The sequence below is a fragment of the Lucilia sericata genome, unplaced genomic scaffold, assembly GCF_015586225.1.
Source record: "Lucilia sericata isolate MDLA Ls3-8-SP2 unplaced genomic scaffold, ASM1558622v1 Contig002653F_arrow, whole genome shotgun sequence".
NCBI lineage: Eukaryota > Metazoa > Arthropoda > Insecta > Diptera > Calliphoridae > Lucilia > Lucilia sericata.
Genome location: NW_023996386.1, coordinates 1 through 12,500, shown reverse-complemented (window position 1 = coordinate 12,500; position 12,500 = coordinate 1). Strand labels below are relative to the sequence as shown.

General features: G+C 31.6%; 4 protein-coding genes across 5 annotated transcripts in view; 3 read left to right on the top strand and 1 right to left on the bottom strand.

The window, feature by feature from the left end:
• Positions 1-7,243, bottom strand: part of LOC119614163 — a 16,697-nt gene extending 9,454 nt beyond the window's left edge. Inside the window, 3 exon segments of the mRNA XM_037970274.1 lie at positions 1-11; positions 5,670-5,938; positions 5,990-7,243. The exon segment at positions 1-11 is cut by the window's left edge and continues 144 nt beyond it. Of these exon segments, the coding sequence (XP_037826202.1) occupies positions 1-11; positions 5,670-5,938; positions 5,990-7,122 (1,413 nt within the window). The 5' untranslated portion in view covers positions 7,123-7,243.
• On the top strand, positions 646-4,518 carry LOC119614164 (glycoprotein endo-alpha-1,2-mannosidase). Of its 2 annotated transcripts, none has more exons than XM_037970275.1 (3): positions 646-1,843; positions 1,905-2,133; positions 3,692-4,518. In XM_037970275.1, the coding sequence occupies exons 1-3, from the start codon at positions 903-905 to the stop codon at positions 3,968-3,970; spliced, it is 1,449 nt and encodes a 482-aa protein (XP_037826203.1). In that variant the 5' UTR covers positions 646-902; the 3' UTR covers positions 3,971-4,518. The 2 variants fall into 2 exon arrangements, with proteins under 2 accessions (XP_037826203.1, XP_037826204.1); XM_037970276.1 differs by having other exon boundaries at positions 3,664-4,016.
• Positions 7,244-9,380: 2,137 nt separating the features above from the next.
• LOC119614166 lies at positions 9,381-10,344 on the top strand. Its single transcript, XM_037970280.1, has one exon. The coding sequence runs from the start codon at positions 9,488-9,490 to the stop codon at positions 10,334-10,336; it is 849 nt and encodes a 282-aa protein (XP_037826208.1). The 5' UTR covers positions 9,381-9,487; the 3' UTR covers positions 10,337-10,344.
• Positions 10,345-11,197: 853 nt separating this feature from the next.
• LOC119614162 (uncharacterized protein DDB_G0271670-like) lies at positions 11,198-12,382 on the top strand (the record flags this gene model as incomplete). The annotated part of the gene is made up of 1 exon (XM_037970272.1): positions 11,198-12,382. A coding segment is annotated over exon 1 (1,185 nt), but the record flags the coding sequence as incomplete, so codon positions are not given.
• Between the last annotated feature and the right edge of the window lie 118 nt (positions 12,383-12,500).

Sequence of the window (12,500 nt, the reverse complement as noted above, 5' to 3'; positions counted from 1 at the left end):
AGAGTTCAAAACTGAAAATAAATGAAAATTGTATGTCAAATCTTAAATAACTTAAACACGTGTTAGTTATTTTTTAAATTTTGAAAACTTATTAAGCTAATAATAGGCCGATCCGAATAAAGTGTTGTAGAGAATGCTTTTAATATTTTTATCCCGATATTATTATTAATTCATGAATAATTAAATGTCGGATCATATAAATATTAAAATCGGATCAAATTTTCAAATGCATATACTAACTCGGAAATTACGTATAATAGAAAATATGATAAATAAAAACGGATGGAAAATAAAAGATTGTCATGAGTTTAAATACATATATGTCGAAGGTGCTCCATTATGAGTCTCCATAGAGCTGCACATGGAGCAGTTATGAGGTCCATTTTTTAAACTTAAATTCGAATACTCCTTCACTACGCCAATGTCAAACTTTAATGCGTTTAAATTCGATTCCGTCCTACTGTGCTGTGTGTCAATGTTCCCTATTACTCTTTTCTCTTAAGAGAAGATAAACATAATTAGAAATTTTTAGTACATGCGCATTGCAGCAACAACAATTCCCGGTAGCTAAATATTTGCAATGTTTGTTTAGATGAAAACAAAATAATAGAAAATAACAGTACATACCAAAACAGAAAACAGGAAACACATGGTCAAAACGCATACAAGCAAATAAAAATACATACACACAAACGGATGTCCACGGAATGAGGGTGGATGAAAGTATTTTATTTTTTAACATAGAAAAAAGTGGTACAAGCAAAAAAAAAGTATCCGGACTAGAAAACAAAAACCTAAAAGACAAATTTGCTGAAGAATATGACAAACAAGATAATAGGTGATTGAGTTTAATAGTGAAATGAAAAAATGTCGTGAAGTTCAAAACCACAAATCAATTAAAAATGATTATAACTAAATATTGTAAAAATCCACGTAAATTTCGTATCATTTTACTTTTGATGATTGTTACACTCATAGTTATAACATTGCTAATACTCAACAATGGACTGCAACATGTCAACTCTGAAAGATTAATCGATGAACGGTTTGTGGCACAAGCCTATGCGGGGCCACCACAACTAAAACCGCAGCAACTTGAAGATAATGGTTTGGTTATTTTAAAATCTCCTCGAGAAAATGGCGTTATACAACCGGAAAAATATGATGAACATAAACTAAAATCGCGTTTAATCGAAGAGAAAATTCACAATTTAAAAGAACAAACCAAACAACTAGTACAGGATCCCGAAGAGGAACATACCGTAATGGAGAGTGTTAGCACAGCCATACATATCTTTTACACAGCTCCGGTCCAATGGTATAAGACCCGTAAACCCACGGTTCCCAAAGAAATTCTCACTGATTTCAATACAACCGAGAATGTTACACAAAAACCAGCAGCCAAAATATTAAATAGTGCTTTCTATCCGTCACTGGGTCTATACAAGCCAACTTGTGAACTTTTCGAAAGACACTTTCAAAATATACGCAATTGTGGTGTTGGTGTGTTAATTTTAAGCTATACGGGAAAACCTACAGAATTAGAGGTTTACAAGACCATATTTCAGGTGGCACCAAAATTTAATTTATCGATTACCTTCGAAATTAGTGTAGCTGGCAATCAGTCATTATCTTTTCTACAACAACATCTTAAAGATATACGCAAATTCTATCATTCGCCGGTATTTTTTAAAGTGTTTTCACAAAGTCGTAAAGCACTAACGCCTGTTATTTATATAAGTAATGCCTATAAACTAATCGATTCTCTGGCGTCCCAAGCATTTTGTAAATCTTCTACGTCCATAAGATTCATACTCGATGCCTTCTTTATTGGTCATATAAGGTTAGTTGCAATAGATCGTTCTCCTCGATAAGGATTTATTAAAATTTTTGTTTCTTTTTAGATTAAAGAATCATGCCGATTACATAAGACGTCTGTGTTTAGATGGTTTCTATAGTAAATTGCCTAGTAATGGAGCCACATTCGCCAGTACTTGGAAAAATTGGTCATATTTGAAATCATTTGCCTTAACCTATAAAATGTTGTTTGTACCCACAGTGGGCCCTGGTTTTGCCGAACGAAATAAATTTCCGCGTCATGGTGATATACAAAGACATCGTAGCAATGGAAGAGTAAGTTTTGTAGTCTTGCATTTTTGAAAATTTTAATTTGTATAACCATCATCAAACTAGACTATAGACTAGACTATAGACTAGACCATAGACTAGACTATACACTAGACTATAGACTAGACTATAGACTAGACTATAGACTAGACAATAGAATAGACTATAGACTAGACTATAGACTAGACAATAGAATAGACTATAGACTAGACAATAGAATAGACTATAGACTAGACTATAGACTAGACTATAGACTAGACTATAGACTAGACTATAGACTAGACTATAGACTAGACTATAGACTAGACTATAGACTAGACTATAGACTAGACTATAGACTAGACTATAGACTAGACTATAGACTAGACTATAGACTAGACTATAGACTAGACTATAGACTAGACTATAGACTAGACTATAGACTAGACTATAGACTAGACTATAGACTAGACTATAGACTAGACTATAGACTAGACTATAGACTAGACTATAGACTAGACTATAGACTAGACTATAGACTAGACTATAGACTAGACTATAGACTAGACTATAGACTAGACTATAGACTAGACTATAGACTAGACTATAGACTAGACTATAGACTAGACTATAGACTAGACTATAGACTAGACTATAGACTAGACTATAGACTAGACTATAGACTAGACTATAGACTAGACTATAGACTAGACTATAGACTAGACTATAGACTAGACTATAGACTAGACTATAGACTAGACTATAGACTAGACTATAGACTAGACTATAGACTAGACTATAGACTAGACTATAGACTAGACTATAGACTAGACTATAGACTAGACTATAGACTAGACTATAGACTAGACTATAGACTAGACTATAGACTAGACTATAGACTAGACTATAGACTAGACTATAGACTAGACTATAGACTAGACTATAGACTAGACTATAGACTAGACTAGACTATAGACTAGACTAGACTATAGACTAGACTAGACTATAGACTAGACTAGACTATAGACTAGACTATAGACTAGACTAGACTATAGACTAGACACTAGACTAGACTAGACTAGACTAGACTAGACTAGACTAGACTAGACTAGACTATAGACTAGACTATATACAAGACTATAGACTAGACTATAGACTAGACTATAGACTAGACTATAGACTAGACTATAGACTAGACTATAGACTAGACTATAGACTAGACTATAGACTAGACTATAGACTAGACTATAGACTAGACTATAGACTAGACTATAGACTAGACTATAGACTAGACTATAGACTAGACTATAGACTAGACTATAGACTAGACTATAGACTAGACTATAGACTAGACTATAGACTAGACTATAGACTAGACTATAGACTAGACTATAGACTAGACTATAGACTAGACTATAGACTATAGACAAGACTATAGACTAGACTATTCCAAAAATAACCCTAATGCCCATTTTAATAGCGGTGTTTTGATGGTGGTTATATAAGATTCGGCACAGTCAAATACAACAAACGCTCTCATTTAATAAGTAATCAAAGAAACATTTTCTTTATTTGCAACCAAAAGTATTATGGAGTAGCATGGCGAACCGCTATACTAAATCATGTTGGCTTCATCAATATCGCCAGTTACAACAACTGGCCTGATGGCAGTCAAATCGAAGAGGTAATACCAAAAGCTGGATTTCTCGATTATAATCCTGGAGCTAAAACCAAATATTTGGATCTTACCACACACTGGGTAGGTAATTTTATAAAAACACGCAATGAAGCTGCAGCAGCTACACTCCAAAGTGGCAGTGGCCACTTAAGTTGTTATGAATATTTAAATAATACAATTTGTTAAGAAGGTCGATCGGTCTCAGCAATAGTGATTTTAAAAATCAAACTCAATACAGGCCAAATTTAAATTACTTTACAAATTAGTAGAAAAAAAAAACAATTACTTTCATACTGAAACAAAAAAGTATAAATTGTTATTTGAACTATGTATTTGTTTTATTTTTTTAAATATGCCTATATAATATTTAGATAGTCTAGTAAAAATTTAAACATTTGCCAAACACCATACATATTTATTGTGGAAAAAAACTATATAACTAATAATATACTAACTATAAAAGTTTTTTAATTTTATCTTAAAAGAAAACCTTTATATATAACTCTTTAAATTTTTTGTAGATTTAAATTAACACAATCGGTACAATCGTTAATCAGATTTAAAGTTTACATTATTATTAAAAATATAGTCACTTGTTAATTTACTCAAATTTAAAAGAAAACCAATATATAAAGTATATAAAAATCTTCTTTAAACGAATCTTTTTTAGTATTTAAATTATAGCTTTAACTATTTATATACATTACTACATATATAGCGTTTCTAATGACTGATTAAAATAAAATTCTTTCAAAATTTACATAACTATAAAATAATGTCTAATTGTAACTAATTCGAAAATATAGAAAACATCATTGCAGTAATATAATATCTATTATACTTTAACTCTATACATCAATAAATTTGAATACTAAATTTCTTAATAGAAATACTTTTTGAATTGTTTAAAAAGCTTTTGTATTTGCTGAGATATCGGCCGAGGAAGTTTAAAAGATTATATGTCTATTTTGAAATTTTATAGTGTTAGTTTAAGTTAAGATATCTCGAAGAAGTAGGAAGATATGTATAACAGAAGATGTAATTTAAAGTTGACAAGTTGGGTTTTCCTCAAATAGGGCCAAACACTTTTTTTTAGTTTATGGCACTATATCTCGAAAACCTAAGGTAACGGATAAATTATGAGTTGAGATTCGGAATTAGCACAACTTAATCCTTCGAAAGTATTTCTGCCAATGAAGTTCCATGTATAAGAACTTTACTCAATGTCCGAAAATCTTCAGAACATATCTGAAGCATCTAGAAACCGTGTTTGATAGACTTAAGTACAATCTCTATCGATAAGCCAAGATATCGTTTCTTACACACATGGTAAACCGTAAAACATAACTTGACAAAGATGGAAATTTGATTCATGATACAGGTATAGGACATAGTACATCATCATATAATCCATGCCACTACTTGTAATACTTTCATCCGGCACAAACATAGAGAAAACATTCAACCTAGGTACGATCTCCTTCAATATGCCAAAACTTCGCTTCTTACACTATACACAGTAGGTCTGATATGAATAGATTAAACCGAGAAACATAACCTTGACAAAGAATGGAACACATCCATTACCATTTAACTTCTCACACGACTCTTTATCCGACATTTGTATTTATAAGAAAAACATGAAACCCATCTACATGGGTGTCCCATGCCTGTAATATCATCACATTCTCAACATCTGGGCTAACAAGCAGACAACGGCAACAGCTCCGAACTTATCACGTAATATTCATTTCACCGTAAATCAATCTTTAAACCAACATTGTGTTTACACAGAAGTGATCCCTAACAATCTTTTTCAAAAGTTCAAAACCCAACGTGTATACTTTTTTCCCCGATATACCAAATATTTCAATTCAATACTCACCTTTGAAATCCAAATCATCACATTTGTTTTGCGGCGAGGAAACTTGAGGTCCTGGAAGGGATTGAGGCTGTGACCAAAATGGTATGCTAGCATCTTGTTTAAAATTTTCATTAACAATACATTGAAAACAGAATGAATGCAAACAATTTAAACTTCGGGGGTCCTTGAAAAGTTCATTGCAAATTTTACAGCGCAAATCGTCCGGATACAGGCTAGCTTCAGTGGGAACCCTTGGCGATAAACTGCGTAGAGGTGAGGCCGAAGGACTTCTAAATAAAATAAATATAAATATTACCCTAGAGCGGAAAAGAATATACTACCTAGTGCGATTCGAAGCCGTTTCAAATGAATCCGAGTGCGATAAATTGCTTATAGTCAACAAAGAAGGCGAGGCGTGTGTTCCAACGTTTAATGTTTCGGCTTGATTTGTGGGTGAATTGGGTGCTGTGATAATTTTCAATTCTGGTATTTGGGTCTTTAAAATGCCCGAATTGTTACGACAAAAATGTTTTGGTGATAAAACTAAAGAAGGTACCACATTATCCCTAATTTTAGTGCTATCCTGTTTCTGTTTATGTGCATCCAAATCACCGTTTAAGCCATTACTACTGATACTGCTACTCTGAACTGATATTGAAGAAGCCCCACTTAAAATATTATCCAATAAAGATTCTGGAGAGGTGGAAGTTTCGGTTATGTGTTTATTAATTTCAGAACCGGAGGATGATTTGCGTCGTGGTAAATTTGAAGTAGATTTCAAATCATTAAACGTTGTATGCACATAAAATCCACTATTGGGTTTTACAGTAGGTGTATTAGATTTCAAAGATGTTTTTCTGGTTGAAAAAGACGACAATTTTATTTCTGGTAATTTTTGAATAGTACCACTTTCAGGCTTATCAGTAGTTTTTTGATTTTGCCCTTTTGTGGACACATTTATGGGCACAATTGTGAAATTAAGTAAAGATGTAGTAGAGGAGGAATGTTTGTTGTTGTTAGACAAAGTACAATTTTTCCATTGCACTTTATTGCCACCGGTATTTATAGTGTTAGTATTGCTGGTCAGTGACTTTATTACATCCGTTTCCGTTTTAATTGATTTATTGATTGATTTTGATGAATTTTCACATGGTTGCTTTGTTTGCGATTTTAAAGCAATTTTTTCCGTACTTAAACTAATATGAAAAGTTTTAGTACTTTCAAATTGTTTTAAATTCAATACTTCCTCAGTTATTGTATTGTATTCATCTTTCTGCTCATTATCTTGTTGCAATTCCTCATTTGCCTCCATCTGCTGATAGACATTTTCAAAACTTTCTTCTGGTACTTCCCAAATTTCATCATCTCTAGAATAATCCGAAAGATTTGAATTTTCCCGTTTATCTTGTTCCAAATGCTGTTCGAATTCTTCCGACTTTCTACGTACTATTTCATACAAATAACTACAACTCATAATTAAGAGTAATTTTTTTAAATGTTCTATTTATATAACCGTTTTGTTTTTTTGTTTTTTTTTTAATTTAATGAATGTTAACGTTATAAATTTGTGTTGTATTTCGGCCAATGTTCAAATGTTAACTGAATCTATGTTAATGTCTCAATTGTATTTCTGGTTTCTTTCTTTTTCCATTGCTTTAGGCACTTGACATAAAAACCATTCTATGATTCCTAATGCTAATCCAATTACCAGATATTTAAATAATATTTGATGCATTTGTTTACATCTATTTGTCTGTGACAACATTTGCATTTGGTTCGTAAACAACGTGTTGCATTTGTTGCAAATACATACATACATCATACATATATGTGTTTATATTAGAGTGGTTACAAAATTTAAGTTGTTGATGTTCCCGCCGAAAATTAAAATTTAATACAAAACTGATAAATAAAAATGTGTATATATGTAATAATAAAAAAAAAAATAAACCCCCTTACATAGAAAAATAAATAGAACTGAAACTGAGAATAAGAAATATTACTCTCTCACATGTACAGGTTCTGTGTGAATTTAATATAATTGTATGAGTATTTTTATTTTTGTTTACATAAAATAACAAAAATATGAAAGTACAAAATGTATCCGAATACATCATACCCTACCACATTGCGAGTAAGTAGCAATAAGTTATTTAGTATTTTTTAATGTAGAAGTTATATTCAAGAGATTGATGTTTGCTTAATTAATGAATGTACTACTCATTATAACAATATATAGTCAAAATTTCGTATATATAAAATTTGTTGAGTCGAATTTTATAAATACCCTATTCTTGTATAGCATGTACCGCTTACAAAAAAGTTCAATAGGCTAATTTATGGGCGGATTACATCATTACATCGACGCAGGTGTTACAAACTTTAAGACGTAAACAAAATACCGTTCCCATTAGTGTGGTGTAGGGTGTATTTTGACTGCATTTGGGCTGCTTTGAAATTAACAATAATCGTTCATATCAAGCGTTAATTTTAGCATTAGCACAATTCCTTTAACAAAATAGCCCCTGCTGCTGCAATAAACACTGCTAAAAGTTATGTTTTCCCATAAAATTATTGAAAACATTTTCAGAAAAAAAAAGCAAATTTTTCAATCGTTTTTATTTTTTAATATTATTTTCAAGTGTCAATATTGACTCAACCCAGCAACCACAAAGAGTTTATTTAAAATTAAAAATAATTTTTAATGAAGATCTTTCTTACATTGGTCAACTGATATTGAATAAAAATGGCTAATTCAAACCATTATTTCATAAAATATCGAAATATAATATCAAACAAAAATATAAAAACTTTTTAAACGAAAGAGTTTGTGTTTGTTGGGTTACATATTTTTCAACTAATACATTCTCACGACTTAGGTTTTTGACAGCAGACTTAGGTTTTGTCATACTCAGTTTCAGTTCTATGTATACCTTTTCTATGCCCCCTTATTTTGTAAAACACTTCACCTTGCGTTGAAAATATTTTCATACAAATTTTTGAAAATACAAAAACAATTTATATGAAAAATGAAGTGAAGTGAGGTGAAGGGATTTACAAAATAACCTCCAAAATTTTCCGAAAAATTGTAAAAGTTTTAATTTTTTGAACTAACATTAAATTTCTTGATACTCTTAAAATTTTGAGAAATGGTATCTTAGAATAAACTAAAGTTTCAATTTCGGTGTTAATATTGGTACCATTTTTTTCTCCATACAAACGGGGCCACCCTAATATATATGACTCTATAGACACGCAATTACTTATGTATATACGAATGAATGCATTGCAATTAGCAAAATATATAAACCGGCACAAATTATTATAATATCGTTAGTCACATGTTGGCACCTAGTAACTATTTTTCTAGACATCAATAATTCATCATGGTGATTGCAATTGATAACCATAATTTGATTTGTATCCAAGAATGATTTGATTTGTGGTCAAGATACAAGGAGTGGAATAGATAGCGGAAACCAGTACGCTCACTTTTTGATCTCTACAAAGAGATCAGTAGGGAAAAGGTCTAATAATATTTTACATATTTTGAAACCTCCTAATATTCCTCAAAAATCTTTATTTTTTATATAAATAGTGAAAGCAGTTTCTATTTATTAAAAATTCAAAAATTTTTTATAATTCATAATTTCAATTAAAAAGGCAGCAATATTTCTCCCTGATATAATGTTGTCATATTTTTCTTTGGTTGTCATCTTTACATAACAAAATCGAAATTTTACCACCACTAAAGTATCATATAATTTATCTGTCAAATTGTATGTTTACATTTTGTAATTGCACGTTGTTTAACTGAATAAAAGAAAAAAAAAATAAAAATGGTAAATAATCCATTTCGTAGCAAACCTTCCACAAATGTTCAACAAAATGTTGATGATTGGGGTAAAACTAAATTTAAACCAAATAAATTCGGAGGCGGTGGCGGCCGTGGCGGTAAAAAACCTTTTAACAAATCTCAAGGTGGCAGATTCGGCAATAACAAGCCATTCCGTGGTGGAAAATTCGACAATCGTAAAGGAAATAATCATAAAAACAAGGACAACTATAAATTTAATCAAGTAGCACGCGATGCTAAGCCAGAAAATGCTACACCATGGAATAAGTACAAGGATGAAATTGTCTACAAGCAACGTGAAGAGGAGCAAGCAGCTTTGCAGGCCAACATGGACACCAAAGATGCTAAAACTGCTCTGAAGCAACGTGAAATGAACTATAGAAAGTTACTAATCGAACAAAAGAAACAGGAATCCACTGTATGGGAAGATTTCGGAGAAGAAGATGAGGATAACCGCAAAACGAAACAGAAAAAACATAAAAATATTGTAGAAACTTCCCCAGATGTCGCGCTTAACGAAATTAAGGAAGAGAAAGGAAGGAAAAATTTTAATAAGAAACAAAAGAAAGCAGAAAATAAATTAAATTCTGAATCTAAAACCAAGTTCAAGAAAAATGTTTCAAACTCGGAACTTAAAGCAGACGTTAAAGAATTCATATCAAAGGAACTTTTAGACAACTTCGATAGTAAAAAGTTAAGCTTTAAGCAAAATGATACATTGCGACGTAATATAACGAAAACTACGATGTTATCCTTTGGTAATACACTTGAACGTACTGTCAAAGATATGAAACAGAAGAAAATGAAAAAGAAAAACCAAAATAAAAGCTAAAAAATGCACAAGAACTTTTTTTTTAATTTAAATTCAATATTTTTATCAATATTTTTGAATTATATTTAGGTTGGCGAAATTCTATATTAGAAAACATAAAGTGGCCCGGCACTCTTAATGTGTTAATGATATGAATTTATAATTTATTGTATTCACTCGAATGATATTAGAGAGACTTTTCCATTGATGTCCATGTAAGATAATGAGTAATCGAGCTGTAGATATAATTGCTTTTAAAAAAATCAATATTTTTGAAAAGTGTTTCAACTTGCATAGCGCCAGTATTTCATGATATAGGGCACTCAAACATACATATATAATAAGTCCAAAATGTTGTGTCCTTTCGATATATTTTTGAAATATAACGATAGAGAGGTATTTTGGAGACCATTCCATTGGTAACCATATCAACAATATTATATATCAAAACTTTAGAGGCATATAACTCCCCGACATGAATTGAGTAGATAAATATTTTTGTATTCAAAAGAAAAAAACAGCTGGATTAGAACGCTTGATAAGTTCCTTTAGGGAACTACAGTTATCAATTGACAGATTTTATCAAAATCGGATCAGAATTTTGTCTGTATAACCAATTGGTTGGATTCAATATTATGGTGTTCGACTCGTTTCAAAGACCTTTAGCACTTCAGAATTGAGTACATAAGCGATATCATGTTTGATTCCTAAAATTCAACTTGGCACTACTTATGTTTACATTTTATTTTCTCATCTCTAATTAGAGATGTATTAACTCATTTTTTCCGAACACTTCCTTAGCATAAAAAACAACACGTGCAAGCAAGTGCTTTATTTACAAAAAAATATATAAATTTATTATATTGGTCGTAGCATCTCGAAATGAATAATAATAATAAATGGAGTAAAAGAAATCGAGGTGGTGGCGGTGGTAGATCTTACGGTGGCCACGGTGGAGGTAAAAGAAACAGAGGACCCAGAAATAATGGTCAAGAAGGCAGAGGTTTCCAAAAATTTGTGGACACTGATTATCCTACTAATGAACAACAAGACTATTGGCCGCAACACGATAGGAACCATGATAATAATATAAATAATTGCTATCAAGTTGGCGGAAATGCAGCAGGTGCTGGCATATTTCCCTGGATTAGAAATAAACCTTTAAATCCTTTAATAATACCACCGCAAAATCAATTACAGAATGAACCATTTCCTGAGCAATTTCCTAATAATAACAATAATAAACTGATTTTCGAAGAACCAGTAGAAAATTCCAAATTACCTGAGAGTAGTGAACAAAGGAACGCAGAAACACAGCAGCCAGAGGAGAATTCGACTTTAAGTCAAAAATCCAATGAAGAGAACTCAGCTCCGAGAAGTAAAAATAACTCTATTTCCACCACAACAAATGCCTCCTCTAGTGCAACTGTTGACAATAATTTTACTGTCAAAATTAAGCAGGAGAAAGGGGGATTGGGAATACAACTAAAACAGGAAAGAAAATCATCAAGTTCTTCATCGTCATCATCTAGTGAATCTTCTTCAAGTGAAGAAGAACCAGAGCCTGCTAAAAAACCAGCTGCAATTGCTAAGCCAGAGGTAACAACTTCAACCCCAAAACCACCTTCTTCACCACTTAATATTAAACTAAAACCGAAAGCCAATACTGTAAAAACAGCACCACCACCACAATCTTCATCGTCTTCCTCATCGTCATCATCATCGTCCTCATCTTCGGATGAAGATGAACCTGTAGCACCGCCACCACCACCACCACCAACTAAACCGCCATCAGCACAGAAAGAAAAAAAGACAAAGTCAGAAGAGGTTGTAAAGAATACAACTAAAACTAAATCTTCAAAAAAGAACAATAACTCAGAAGATGATGTTGTTTGCATGGGTAAATTGGAAAATAAAATTGTACTCGAGGATGACAGTGACGACGAAGAGGCTGAAGATGATAATGGTGGTGATGATGAGGATGATGCGAAATCAACAATTTCAAATAAAAAATCTAAGAAACCGGACAAAAAATTGTCAGAAAAGTGCATGATTTGCGGTAAAAAAGTGAGTAATTTTAATGATAACCCTAAAACGTATTGTATTTCAGAATTTCCTGGTTGTATTTTCAAAAATTTCCATTAGTATTTAAGAATTTTTCAATTGTAATTTAAACTTAAATATA